General features: G+C 63.6%; 1 protein-coding gene across 20 annotated transcripts in view; it reads right to left on the bottom strand.

Annotated features, from left to right (window-relative positions):
- Nucleotides 1-12,094, bottom strand: part of KIF1A (kinesin family member 1A) — a 100,246-nt gene that overhangs the window by 33,999 nt on the left and 54,153 nt on the right. For 11 of the 20 annotated variants that reach the window (XM_074398744.1, XM_074398746.1, XM_074398742.1 and 8 more), the window contains 4 exons: nt 11,576-11,754; nt 10,342-10,479; nt 9,292-9,573; nt 2,033-2,151 (listed from right to left, as the gene is read on the bottom strand). In XM_074398744.1, coding sequence (XP_074254845.1) covers nt 2,033-2,151; nt 9,292-9,573; nt 10,342-10,479; nt 11,576-11,754 — 718 coding nt within the window. The remainder of the gene's footprint in view (nt 1-2,032; nt 2,152-9,291; nt 9,574-10,341; nt 10,480-11,575; nt 11,755-12,094) is intronic. The other 9 variants (XM_039469604.2, XM_039469603.2, XM_039469605.2 and 6 more) reach the window with 1 other exon arrangement.

The following is a 12,094-nucleotide window of genomic DNA, read 5'->3' as shown; positions in this document are numbered from 1 at the left end:
TGGGAAATGGGCAACCTCCCTGTGGACCCCAGAGGCCCCCTCTGACCAAAGGCAAACCAGGACGGCAGTTGCCCTCACAAAGACGTGAGCCAGCCCCACGGCCTCTGGTGCAGCCCCATTCTCAGGGGGTGGCTGTCGGGGTGGGGGCCCGTGGGAGGAAGCGGTTAGGATGGCTCGGCTCAGCCCTGGAGGACCCTCGGTGGGAGCTGCGGACACAGGCAGGACCAGGAGGACCTGGCAAGGTGGCACCTCCTGGGGTGAAGGGGGAGGTGCTAGGTGTTCCCAGCTTCCTTGAGCATTGAAACTCCAGTAAACACCCCACCTTCTGGCCTCGGGGCTGGGGCCCTTCCCTGGTGCTCCCCCTCTCTCCCCAGCCAGACCCCCGACTCTCAGCACTGTGGTGTCAGAGACTGGATGACCAGCAATGACATGACTAGTGGGAGGTGCTGCAAAGAGCATTTAGAAATCATAGGCTAGGCTGGGCACGGTGGCTGGGCAGCTGTGATGGCTCACGCCTGCGATCCCAGTGCTTTGGGAAGCCGAGGTGGGCAGATCACTTGAGGTCAGGAGTTCAAGAGCAGCCTGGCCAACATGGTGAAATCCCATCTCTACTAAAAATACAAAAATTAGCCAGGCATGGTGGCGCGCCCCTGTAGTCCCAGCTACTCTACTCGGGAAATTGAGGCAGGACAATCGCTTGAATCTGGGAGGCGGAGGTTGCAGTGAGCCCAGATCATGCCACTGCACTCCAGCCTGGGTGACAGAGCGAGACTTCGTCTCATAAAAGAAATTATGGGCTAAGGCTAATTTAACGATAGAGTCAAATTAATTAGGTGAGATTAAAACTGTCCAAGGCTGCAAGACGGCAGGGCAGCGTGACCAGACACGGGGCATCTTTCAGGAGCTGTGAGATATCTCAAAGTGGGGAAGGCGAGCCATCTGAGAGTCGGGGGACTTGACATCTGGAGGGGTACGGCCGTCTTTGCCAGCTCCTCTGAGCAGCCCGAGCCCGGCAGCCCCGGCCCGGCAGCCACGGATGCTTGTCCTCTCCGCATCCCTCCGCCCGTGTCTCTGTCTCTACTACTGTCTTCCCGGGGTGCCCAGGCAGCCAAGGCCTTTGAGATGAAAAAGAGTGGTCCCTGGTGAAAGGGAACCACGGCAGAGGAGCCCGGGGCATGGGAGGGTGCAGAGAAGGGAGTGAAGAAGCCCGGGGCAGGGCTAGGGGTTCAGGGAAGGAAGTGGGACCCAACTTCAGGCCACTAGCCGCCTGTCAGCCTGCAGCTTCCCAGGCGGCCAGGCTTTTTCACATCTTCGTTCCCGACCACCCTTCAACCTTCCTATCAGGTGGGGCGCATGAAAACGGATCCCCTTACACAAACCAAGGCTCGCAGGCACTCTGGGGCTGGCCTGGTACCTCCGGCCACTGGGAGGGGTGAGCAGGGCCAGTCTCCCCCTCCCTCCAGGGAGGGGCTTGCAGCTTCAGGCCCAGGGTGGAGGGAGAGGGCCTGTGCCAGAACAGGGAGGACACAGGGAAGCAGGAGCACCCCAGGGAGGGCTGCCCTGGGCAGGGCCGGCGGCCGGGGCTGGGCACTCGCAGAGACAGCCAGGTGGGTGGGATGGGCTGAGAAAGCACCCGTTCCATAGCAGGCTGGGGAACGGTCCAGGTGGCCTGACCGGAAGGCAGGGACCCCCGCCCAGCGCAGGCTCAGAAGGTGCTGGGCTCAGCCTGCATGGCCCCTGAGGCACCCCCAGCTATCTCCGGGGAGGCCAGAAGGCCAGAGCCAAGAGCTGAGCAGTGGGGGCTTCCACTCCAGGGCCCACTCGGGGCCGGCAGCCCGGGCCACCAGCCCAGGACAGGGTAGAAAAACAGCTTCAGGATGACCCCAGGGAGCGTGGAGGGCCAGGTGAGGCTGGCTCCGCACTGACCACCGCCCGACGCCAGAAGGCCCTTCTCGGGTCCCCAGCTCCGCCTGGGCAGCTGAGAGCCAGCCCCGCAGCCCCACCGCCGCCCACGCCTCTGGCTGGCACGCACCTGAGATGGCCTGCACGGCCACACGGAGGAAGCCCTTCACCTCGCCCTTCTCACTGACGATCGCCACGCGGTGCACCAGCGGCACGGGGTACAGCAGGTTGCTCAGGTACACGAAGGCCCTGCGGGGAAGCAGAGGCCGCGTCACGGGTCACCCTCCACGTGCGTTCTGAGCGGCAGCGGCGGCAGCACGGCCCGGCTCACGACACAACACGGAGCTGCAAAGCAGAGGGAAGCCACCGGACGGGACAGCCAGGACCAGGACAGCGAGAGCAGAGGGGCAGGCAGGGTGGGCACGGAGGAGACAGGAGGCGGGGGACAGAGGAGGATGAGGAAGGAGCTGCGGCGAGCAGAGGCACAGCCCGGCTGGGCCCGGACCCGGCTGCCTGAGAGCGAGCAGCGGAGGAGGGAGGTTCCAGCCTGCTTCAAGGACGACGGGGACCGGACCAAGACCCAGACCACGCTGCGCTGCCCCTTCTCCCGCTGGCACTGATGGCCGGCATCACCCTGCCTCCTGCCTACTTCCCAGAGGTCCCTGATGCTCACAGACCCCACAGAGCCCCTTTCCCGAACAGAAACTCAGCAGGTGGCAGCTCTCAGGTGAGTCGGCCAAGACAGGGCACCCCCAGCCCAGGGCCCAGCGAGGCACTGAATGGAGCTCTGAGGACACCCCCAGGGCCATGGCGGGGTCCAGAGCACCAAGAGCCCCCGCTTTCCCAGGATCAGCCTAGGCAGAGACCACAAGCCCCTACTGTCAACGGGTAGCTGCTGCCTTCCCAGTGCTGACCCACATGTGGGCAGCTGGGAGGCCGGAGAGGATCCTGTGAAGACTGCACACCCCTCTCCAGCAGTCCAGGAGTGCATGCTGAGATGGGGGCACTTTCCTTCAGGGGAAGGAAGCCTGGCATGAGAAGGACAGCCGGGTAAGTCCTGCTGTGGGAGGGGAGGCCCACGGCTCGGCTCAAACTTCAGACCAGGAAACTGCCTCCGTGACCCTCCGGTCCCGTCCAGGCGGTGGAGCCCAAGTAAACCCGGCACCCGCGGACCTGAGCACAGAGGGGTAGGAGCACAGCCCCCGTGGGGACGGGCAGGACTTGACACGGGAGGGTGGAGGTGTGTGAAGGAGGTGCGGAAGTGGAAGGTGAGGGGCCTGGAGACAGAATGAGGGGGTGGAGGGTCAATGACAGGGAAGCAGCAGGGTGGCCTGAAGTCTTCGCCAGGGAGTCAGGGCAATGAGGGGATCGGGGAGAGCAGCCATAGGTGGGGGCAGGGGGCGCGGAAGGTGGAGGCCTGCCGGCCAGGTGGGCACTGCGCCAGGGCGGGGCTGTGGGTGGAGGAGTGGGGAGGAGAGGTGGGTCACCGACTCTGCTTGGCTCACCCAGGGCTCTGACTCCACCCAGGCTGGGCCCTTGGTCTTGCCCCAGGGGAGCACCTGGAAAGATACCCTGCTTCCTGCTCCAGGCAGGTGCGGCTCTGAGCACTGTGACCTCAAGCATGGGAAAGGGCTGTGCCTGGGGCCTTGATTCCAGAGCCGATACTGACGAGGGGTGGAGTGAGGCTCAGCGGGTTGTGAACGCCCAGCACCCTCTCAGGTGGGTTCCTGATCCTGCTCCCCCAACCCCCATCCCCCAGACCTCCCTGAAGCAGCAAGTCAGAAGCCAGCACTCCTGCGGCCCTCCCCCTCATCAAATCCATCAGTTCCACCTCAACTGTGCCATCACCACCAGCTCCGCCCTGCCTGGGCCCCAGAGCAGCCAGCAAGGTCTTAGGGCACCAATCAGACACATCCCCCCCCATGCCCTTGGTGACACGCAGGCTCCTTACCCGGGTGTCCATGCCCCACGTGGCCCTGGGGGTCCACGTCCTGCCTCGCTCTCACAGTCAAGCTCAGCCTCAACCCAGCCTTGCAGCTCCTGGGTCCACGGATGCCCGGGTGTCTCTGCTCCCAGAGGGAGAGCCCTACCCTCGATCTCATCTGCTGCCTCGAGTCTCCTCAGAGGCCCAGGCGTCACAGGGACCGTCAGGACCTTCCCTTGGCCACCTTGTTCATTCTGACTTTACACATCCCCATGAAACCTCCCTTGCTTTCCAAGTGGCCCTGCTGAGCTGAGCCCTCACCACTGCCCTCACCGAAAACCGGCCCAGGCAGGGCTCACAGCAGGAAAAGGGTCTTGCTGCACTCCTGGGCCTGAAAGTCCCCTTCGGCCCCCTTTCTGGGGTAGAGGAAGCCCCTTGGTGGCTGCTTGGGCCGTCTCCCCAGCACAGCGCCCCCTCTAAAGATGCCCCCCGAGAAGCGAGGGCCTCAGTCCCCGGAGCCAGTCAGGGACCTGTTACCACAGAGCTGCGGGGGGGCTCTGCCTGACTTCGGTGTGGGCACCGGAGCTCCGCTGCCCGGGTTGCCCACCCAGATTGTGTCCAGAAGCGCCACAGATGCTCACCCTGGCCCTCATCCCGAGAGAACACCCCGAAGGGTGGGGCCCCTCCCCACTGTCCTGCCGGGTGCCCCGCAGTGGGGGACTCACCAGCATCCCCTTGGCAGGGGGACGGCAATGCCTTCCCTCCCCAGGGCACCCTGGCTCCTGGAAGAGAGTCTCTGCCTGACAGTGGGGGTGCAGCGAGGGGCTGCTACAAACTGAGCGAAGTAAGATGTCCGGTGCGGTGGGGAGAGCCAGGACTCAGGCCACCACAGCACAGGCCCTTCCGGGTGGCGGGCACCCCATGCTGGGGAGGCACAAGGAGTGCAGGCAGGACAGCCCATGCTGCCAGCCTCGGCACCAGCCCTGCCTCCCAGCCCCCACCCACCCCGCCTTTTCCCGGGTGCAGTGCCCACTGCAAACAGCCTGGGGCTGGAGGGCAGAAGGGCACCGAGGATGAAGAGGCTACCCACCCCTGCCCAGTCTGCAGGGAGCCCATGGGTGTGCTCAGAGAGGGGGCGGGACCCCTCTCACTGTGGCCAGGTGAGGACACTGCCAGGCCAGGGGTCTCTGAATCTGTCGGCACAGCCTCCCAGGAAGGAGAGGCTGCAGCTGTCCCGGGCCACCCAGCCAGAGCCAGACACTACCTTTCCCACTCCAAAGACCCCTCGCCAGGGCTGCCTTCCCAGAAGCTCACGGCAGTTCCACAGGGACTACTGGCAGTCAGCAGAGCCCCAGGCTCTGAGGCCACCCACACGTGCCACTCATGGCACCACAGAGATGATCTACAAACTTCTGAGCTCCCCAGGACCACACCCAGAGGGAGGAGACTCCTGCATCTGAGTGAGGGAAGTGGCCACCCCGTACTCGCGCTGAGCTCTCAGGGTCTCACACTGACCCCCTCCTGACTCTCCCCCACTGCCCCTGAAAGGCCAGGTCCAAAAGGGTCCGAGGCAGTGCACAGAGAGGTAAACTGAGGCACGGGGTCACACATGAGGCTGCAGCAGTCAGGCCCCATCCGGGCTCTCTCCACAGGGCCTCCCTGCTGAACAAATGCTGTGTGGAACTGGCTGTGGGCTTCCTGAGGGGACGCCTTCTGCCAGGCTGCCAACCGTGGGCTCGGGCACCAGCGGCGCGGCACACACGAGTGCCCCGCAAATCGGACGGGGGCTGGGCTCGAGGAGGAGGCCGAGGCCCCTCCCAGCCCCAGGCTCAGACCACTGCACTGAGAAGCAACATGGCAGAAATCACGGCAGTCCGCTTCTGTGGCAAGCACACGGGCCTTCTGCTCTTCCAGCTCCTGGGAGGCGGCGCTCCCATCTTGCCAGGGCACACCCCGACTTGAGCAGCTGCACCCTTCTTCCTTAGGGTTGCACAAAATCCACCCGGGACCGCGCACATTAAACGATGAAATGTGACACTTACACCCCATTGCACAGATGAGGACCCTGAGGCACAGACAGGAAGGAAGTCACCAGGGCCCGGCAGTGAGGCCTGCATGGGACTCCTCTCCGGCTCCGCTGCATGGACACCGAGCTCCACGGCCTACCTCTAGGGCCGGGGTAGGCTTCCACTCTGGGTGAGCACTTAACCTGGGTGCCCGCTTAGTTATCACAGCTGATTCATTAAGCAGATGAATTGTTTCACGCTTTTTCAGAATGTCCTCAGGCTGGGGACCGGGGGGACCCAGACACGGCAGCATTCACAGACTGCCACTAACTGCTCTCAAACAGATGGGCAAGCTGCAGCCCAAACTGTGCCCCAAAGGTGGGGACTGCTCGGGTGGGACCCCAGGGGACATCCGGACGGAGGCTGTACAACGAAAAGGACCCCAGGTCCCGGACCGATGCTGCCTCATCTCAGCACGCCCTGTGAGCATCCTCACGGCACTGAGCCGGGGCCCCAGGCCACCTGTGGGAGCACGTGGACCCGGCTGGGGCTCCGCTGCTGAGTGGTCCCCTCTCCCCACTGCCGGTCCCAGTCTACCTGGCTTGGTGATAGGCTTGTTCAGCCGGAAGGGACCGCTGGGCCCTGAACCCACTGCCCCAGTGGTGGCAGCAGCCTCAAGAGCGCTGTGAGCTGGGCCTGGAAGATGCGCCCCCACCTGGTGAAGAGCCCATGCCAACCAATGCACCCAGGGCGTGAAGCGATGGGACAGAGCGCCGGTGCCTGGTGTCCTGGAGCTGGTGGTCTCTGCCCAGTGGGGACACCCTCGAGGGTCGCAGGCCTCACAGGCCAGGGCAGGCCATGACCCTCACCTGCCCTTCAGGTACCAGAGATAACCTGACCTCAGCTAGGGGCCAGAACTTAGCCCAGGCCTGTCCCTACCAGCCACTGACACACCCAACACACAGAGAATGGCTCTTAGGGTCTCTGGCCGAGAAACACCATCTGTAGCCATGCTGCAAATAACCCAGGCAGAAGGGCCCCAGCCCACCGAGGGCACCATGTGGGACCCAAGGGAGTGGTGTGGCCTTGCCAGCCCAGGGGCACAGAGCTGACCCTGAGCCAAGCCTTGAGCCCCGGACACCTCCACTCCCTCCGCAGCCCCGCTCCCCTCCCAGGGACCCTCATCCCAGGCAGTCAGCCTCTCGCCCTGCTCTCTCTGCAGCTCCTGTGCCTGCCCACCCTGCCCAAGTCCCCTGCCCCTCCTGTGCCAGGGGAAATCAGAGCCCACTCCCTCAGCCTGGGTAGTGCTCACCCACCCATCCGCCTCCCAGGTCACCTGGTGCCCAGATCACCAGAGGCAGAGGCCCCTGGGGGCTGTCCCTGGCCTTGGAGCCCCTGTGCAGGACACAGGAGGCCAGTGCTGGACGGGCCTTCCGCAGAGGCCAGGATACCTTGAAGCAGACTGAAACCCAGCCCAAGAGAGAGGCGCCAGCAGAGGCAGACAGAGCGAGGGCTGAGTGTGGCGGGAGGGAGGGAGGAGGCAGGCGCTAACCACAGATTGGTGAGGTGCAAAGACGCATGCTGGAACCCAGGGAAGCCTTTCCAGAGGGGACAAGAGTGGGTGCCCCAGTTTCGCTGAAGCTTTGGAGAAAGGGCCAGCAGCTACCGGAAGGTTAAAGGGAAATCAACCAGGGGCCTCCCCAGGGCCGGGCCTGCATAGCTGCTGCGTGGGAGAAGCCAATTCTTGCCAAACCAAAAAGATCAAGATGATTCCAAATGAAGCTCTTCACGGCCACCCCGAAATACGGGGCCAGGTCTCTCTCTGATGACTTTGGTTTGGTAGTTTCGTAAAATCTCAAATCCACAAAAGGGGAAAAAAAATGTTGGAAGGACCCAGCTCTTTCTGGCTGAGACTGCGAGAGTCCCACCCCACCTGTCCTGATGTCCTCGTCCCCCTGCGCGTCCTGATCCCTCACCTACCTGACACCCAAAGCCACTCCTGGGGCCCAGCAGGTGCAGGGGGCCTGGCCCTACAGCCGGGTTTTCTGAGAGAGGCCTGCGTGGAACTGGCCTCGGGGTCCTCTTGGGCCCGGAGTGGGAAGTCAAGCCCAGAGCGTCTCGGAGGGACGGTGCCACAGGTCTGTGTCTGGTGGGCCAGCTTATCTCACCTCACGGCCTAGTAACTCTCATGGAAAACTAATCAGGATAAACCCATGGCACGCGCCCACCAGGACCTGCTGCCAAGAGGGAGAGGGAGGCTTTCCTTCCACCACCTCCACCCAAGGACAGAGGAGAGCCGGTGTCAGCCCTGCGATCTGCGGCCACCCTTAGCCTTCCACTGTCAGCACTGCTGCTGCAAGCTCGAGACTTCTGGAAACTTCCACTGGCCTAGCCCAGGGAAGCAATCTCAATCTCCAAAAAAAGCTGCTATTAAGAATTATCTCGACATTCGTGTGTAAAATATGTCAATTCGGCTGTTTCCTGAGCTGACTTTCTGACTCCCACAGCCAGGTTTCCAGATCTTTCCTTCATCTGACTTTCCTTCCACGGTAACATGAAGGCAGTGGGATTTGCCAAATCTGCCAGCAGCGCGGGGCCCCTGCTCCCCAGGACTGCGCTTCCCCAGCCTCCATTGCGTCTCCCAACCGGGGCCTCTCGTCCATTCGGGAAACGTGATAACCAACTTCTCTCTGCAAAGGGCACGTTCCGTGAAGGCACTGGGCCACATGAGGATCCCTGGCCATGAGGATCTGGGGGGTCAGGAGGGATGGGCCATCTTCACCTTCAGACAGGCACAGTCTGCTCAGGCCCTGCCACTTCACAGGGAGATAGAAGGGTAGGCAGCTGCCTGCAGGCCTAAAAGGAAGGCCTTCCCTGGTCTCAGGATGGCTGCCTGAGCTCGGCTCCTTCCCCCACAGAGCGTGGAGGGCGGTGAGAGCCGCCGGAGCCTCTGCCCGCTCTGGACGACAGCCGAGCTGTGGCAAGGCCGCCTCCACTAGGACGGAGTCGATTCCCAGGAGAATGACGGGCCGGCATCCAGCCTGGGCGGCTGGCCCTCACCTCTCGGATGCCCCTCGGGCCGTGCGCTGGGACTCTCAGGGAGGAACTTGGGCATCGGGTGCCTGAGCCACCCCGGGGTTCCTGCGGCCTCTCTGCAGAAATCATCCCGCCTGCCTGGGGCCACAGCTGCCTGCTCCGGGGTGCACTGCCTCTTCTGTACCTGGAACCCGGCCTGCTCCCCACTGGCCCAGAGCCACCGTCTCCAGGATGGGCGAGCAGCCTCCCCGTGAGGGGCCTTGGGTGCTCTCCTCAGGAGGCCAGCCCCTCCGCCTGCCTCGCCTGCCTCGCCTGCCCTGGGAGGGCCCGGGCCAGGCCCCGGCGGCCCACCTGTGCCCGCAGCAGTGCTCCTGTGCAAAAGAGCTGGGCCCTCCCCAGCATGCTGTCCTCGACCTCACCAACCTTCCTACTAAACTGAACAGGGGGGGCCGGTCGTAAAACGGGTCTCGGCCGTCGCACAGCGCGTGCTCCGGAAAGACGTCGTCCTCCAGGTCCTCCTCCTCCTCCTCCTCCTCCTCCTCCTCCTCCTCCTCCTCCTCCTCCTCCCCCACGCTCTGCTCCTCGGCAGGCTCGGTGGCGTCGGAGTCGGGGCTCGAGAAGGTGGGGGAGGGGGTGAGAGCAGCCATGCGCTCGCTCATGCATGTGTTGAGAAGAGGGTAGCTGTTGCAGCCAGAGACGGCTGAACTGAGGTCAGTGCGACAAGACAGAGAGAAGTTAACACCAGCGACTCGCAGGGGCGAACAGGGGCCGGGGCCGGGGCCGGGGGGACTTCTGTTTAAAACCGAAACCAAACACACAGACCATTGAGAATGCTGCAAAGGACGACAGAACCAAAAATGTGCCCCGAGCTAGGAAAGAAATCACATGTAGGGCCAGCAGGAAGGTTCCGGAAGGTTCCGGGGAGGGGGGTACCTGCTGGTGGGACTGAGAACAGGGGTCTTGGCCCGGAGTGGCTGAGGCCACAGAAGGACCTCAAGCGTTTGGGCACACTGAGGCCTCTGAATACCACAGTCCCAGGGGGGCGCACGGGGCTGGGCGCAGACCCCAGACTGGGAGCCTGGGGAAGGAGGCAGCCATTTCTGAGGCTCGGGTGACACAACGTGCCTTCACGTTCCCACCTCAGGCCACAGGGTGACCCGGAAAGCCTCACGTATTCACACACATGGACCCGTGGGTCCTGGCGGCCACAGCCCTGCAGGGGGTTTGGGTGGCAGTGCCAAGACCCCATCTCACGTCCCCTGAAATAACAGGCCCTGTGGTGTGTGGAGAGGGATGGCTGAGGAACCTCAGACCGGGGAGGACAGGGCCGGGGTCTGGGATGGAAAAGCACCTGTCGGGGCCTCGCCTGGTATCAGGGCACGGCCCACTCCTACCCCCACTGCCACCTCTCTCTCTCTCTCTCTCTCTCTCTCTCTCTCTCTCTCTCTGCCAGGGAACAGAGGAGGCGCCCACCTGCCCACCAGCCGGAACCAGGGGAAGCGGTCGTAGAAGGGGTCTCCGCCGGTCACCACGTTGTCACAGTCCTCGATGACGCTGGAGGGCACCTCAGCAGCGCGGTCATACATCTCCCGCATCAGGTCCAGGCGCTGCCTGCAGGGGCGCCGGGGGTCAGGGTGCACCCAGGCCCAGCAGCCCGCAGCTGGCACTGCACACCCTTAGCTCCTGGGGACAGCAGGCTCAGCCTTGGGGCGTCCATGCTCTGCTTTCCAGGGGCCTGTGACAGCCCCACTGACGGCGCTGACCTCACATGGTGACGCCGTCACCCCCGCAAGTCAAGGCCAGCTGGGCGCGGTGGCTCCCAGTGCAGTGCTAGTGCTTGCGGAGGTCAAGGGGAGGGACTGGTTGACGCCGGGAGCGGGAGCTCAGCCTGCGCAGCGGAGCGAGACCTCGTCTCCACCAAAAACTCGCTGGGTGTGGCGGTGCACTCTGCGCCTGTGCTCCCGGCTACTTGGGAGGCTGAGGTGGAAGGATCAGCTGAGGCCAGGAGTTCAAGCTGCAGCGAGCCGTGCTCACGCCACTGCACTCCAGCCTGGGCAACAAGGCAAGGTCCCGTCTCTTAAAAAAAATTAAAGATCAAGGCAAATCAGAGTGAGCCTGTCGGGACAGCAGAGGCCGAGCGTTAGGAAGGACACGAGCTCACGCTGGGCATGGAGGGGCACGGCGCCGGCTCCTCCTCGCCACACCCACCTCAGCTCCTCCTCCACCTTCCACTGGCTCAGCTGAGGGACCCACCTCCTGGCAGCAGTCTGAGCAGAGGAACAAGGGGGCACTGCTTCCGCCCCCCAGCCCCTCCCCGAGCCCCTCTGGGGAGCCACCCTTCAGGCCCTGCTGTGCTCATTCCGGGCACTCCGCCAGCCTGTTCTGTTGGCACCATGGCCTGCCCACCCGCCACAGCACCGTCCTGAGCCCCGTGGGCCTGGGGAGCATTCGCCTCGTGTGCTTCTCTACTAAAGAAAACACCCAAATCCATTTCTATGTACAACCACTGCACTGGCAGAGAGAATGTGAATTCTCCAAGGCTGGACTCTATCCACGTTTGTCTTCTAATTTTAACATAACTGGAACAGGAGGAACAGCGGTGTCTTCAGGGACCCGCCGTGAAGCCTGTGCCCACCACCACTCCTGTGGCCTCAGTCCTGCCCAGGGGGACTCACCCACCCTCCACCCAGCAGCCCTCCAGCCACACCTGAGCTTCTCCAGCGTCCAGTAGTGAGTGGCCCCGTTTTTCTGGTCCTGGACCTCCACAGCCACGATGGTGCGGGGAAAGGGCCTCGTCTCTCGGTCTTTGGCGGCCTCTGGGGGCAGCAGGTCAGGTGGCAGAGGGGAGTAGAGTGTGTCCGTGAGGAGGACAAACTGGAATTGAACCTGTGATGGGGAAGATGACCACTCGTCAGCTCCTTGGGGGACAGGGCGCCAGGTCCCCAAAAGGGCTTCCTTTCCACCTTCTGGAGATTCCAGCTGCATGTCCCACAGCCGTTCACTAGAACCTTACAGACAGCCGCTGAAGGGACCACCTGCTCCCTGCCTCCCGTGAGCAGGGAAGGCAAGTCCCACCTGGCCAGTCCTGGGCTCCCTCACTGCCCACCCTTCTGCGTGGCCCAGGTCAAGCAGGGCTGCTGTGCCACCCTGGGGCTGGCAGAGGGCCAGGCGCTGAGTCCCAAGCAGCTGTCCCCATCGTGAGCGAGCTGATGCCCTCTCTCCAACA

The sequence above is a fragment of the Saimiri boliviensis genome, chromosome 5, assembly GCF_048565385.1.
Source record: "Saimiri boliviensis isolate mSaiBol1 chromosome 5, mSaiBol1.pri, whole genome shotgun sequence".
Classification (NCBI taxonomy): domain Eukaryota; kingdom Metazoa; phylum Chordata; class Mammalia; order Primates; family Cebidae; genus Saimiri; species Saimiri boliviensis.
The sequence above is the reverse complement of the archived record's forward strand: the minus strand, read 5'-3'. Positions and strand labels throughout refer to the sequence as shown.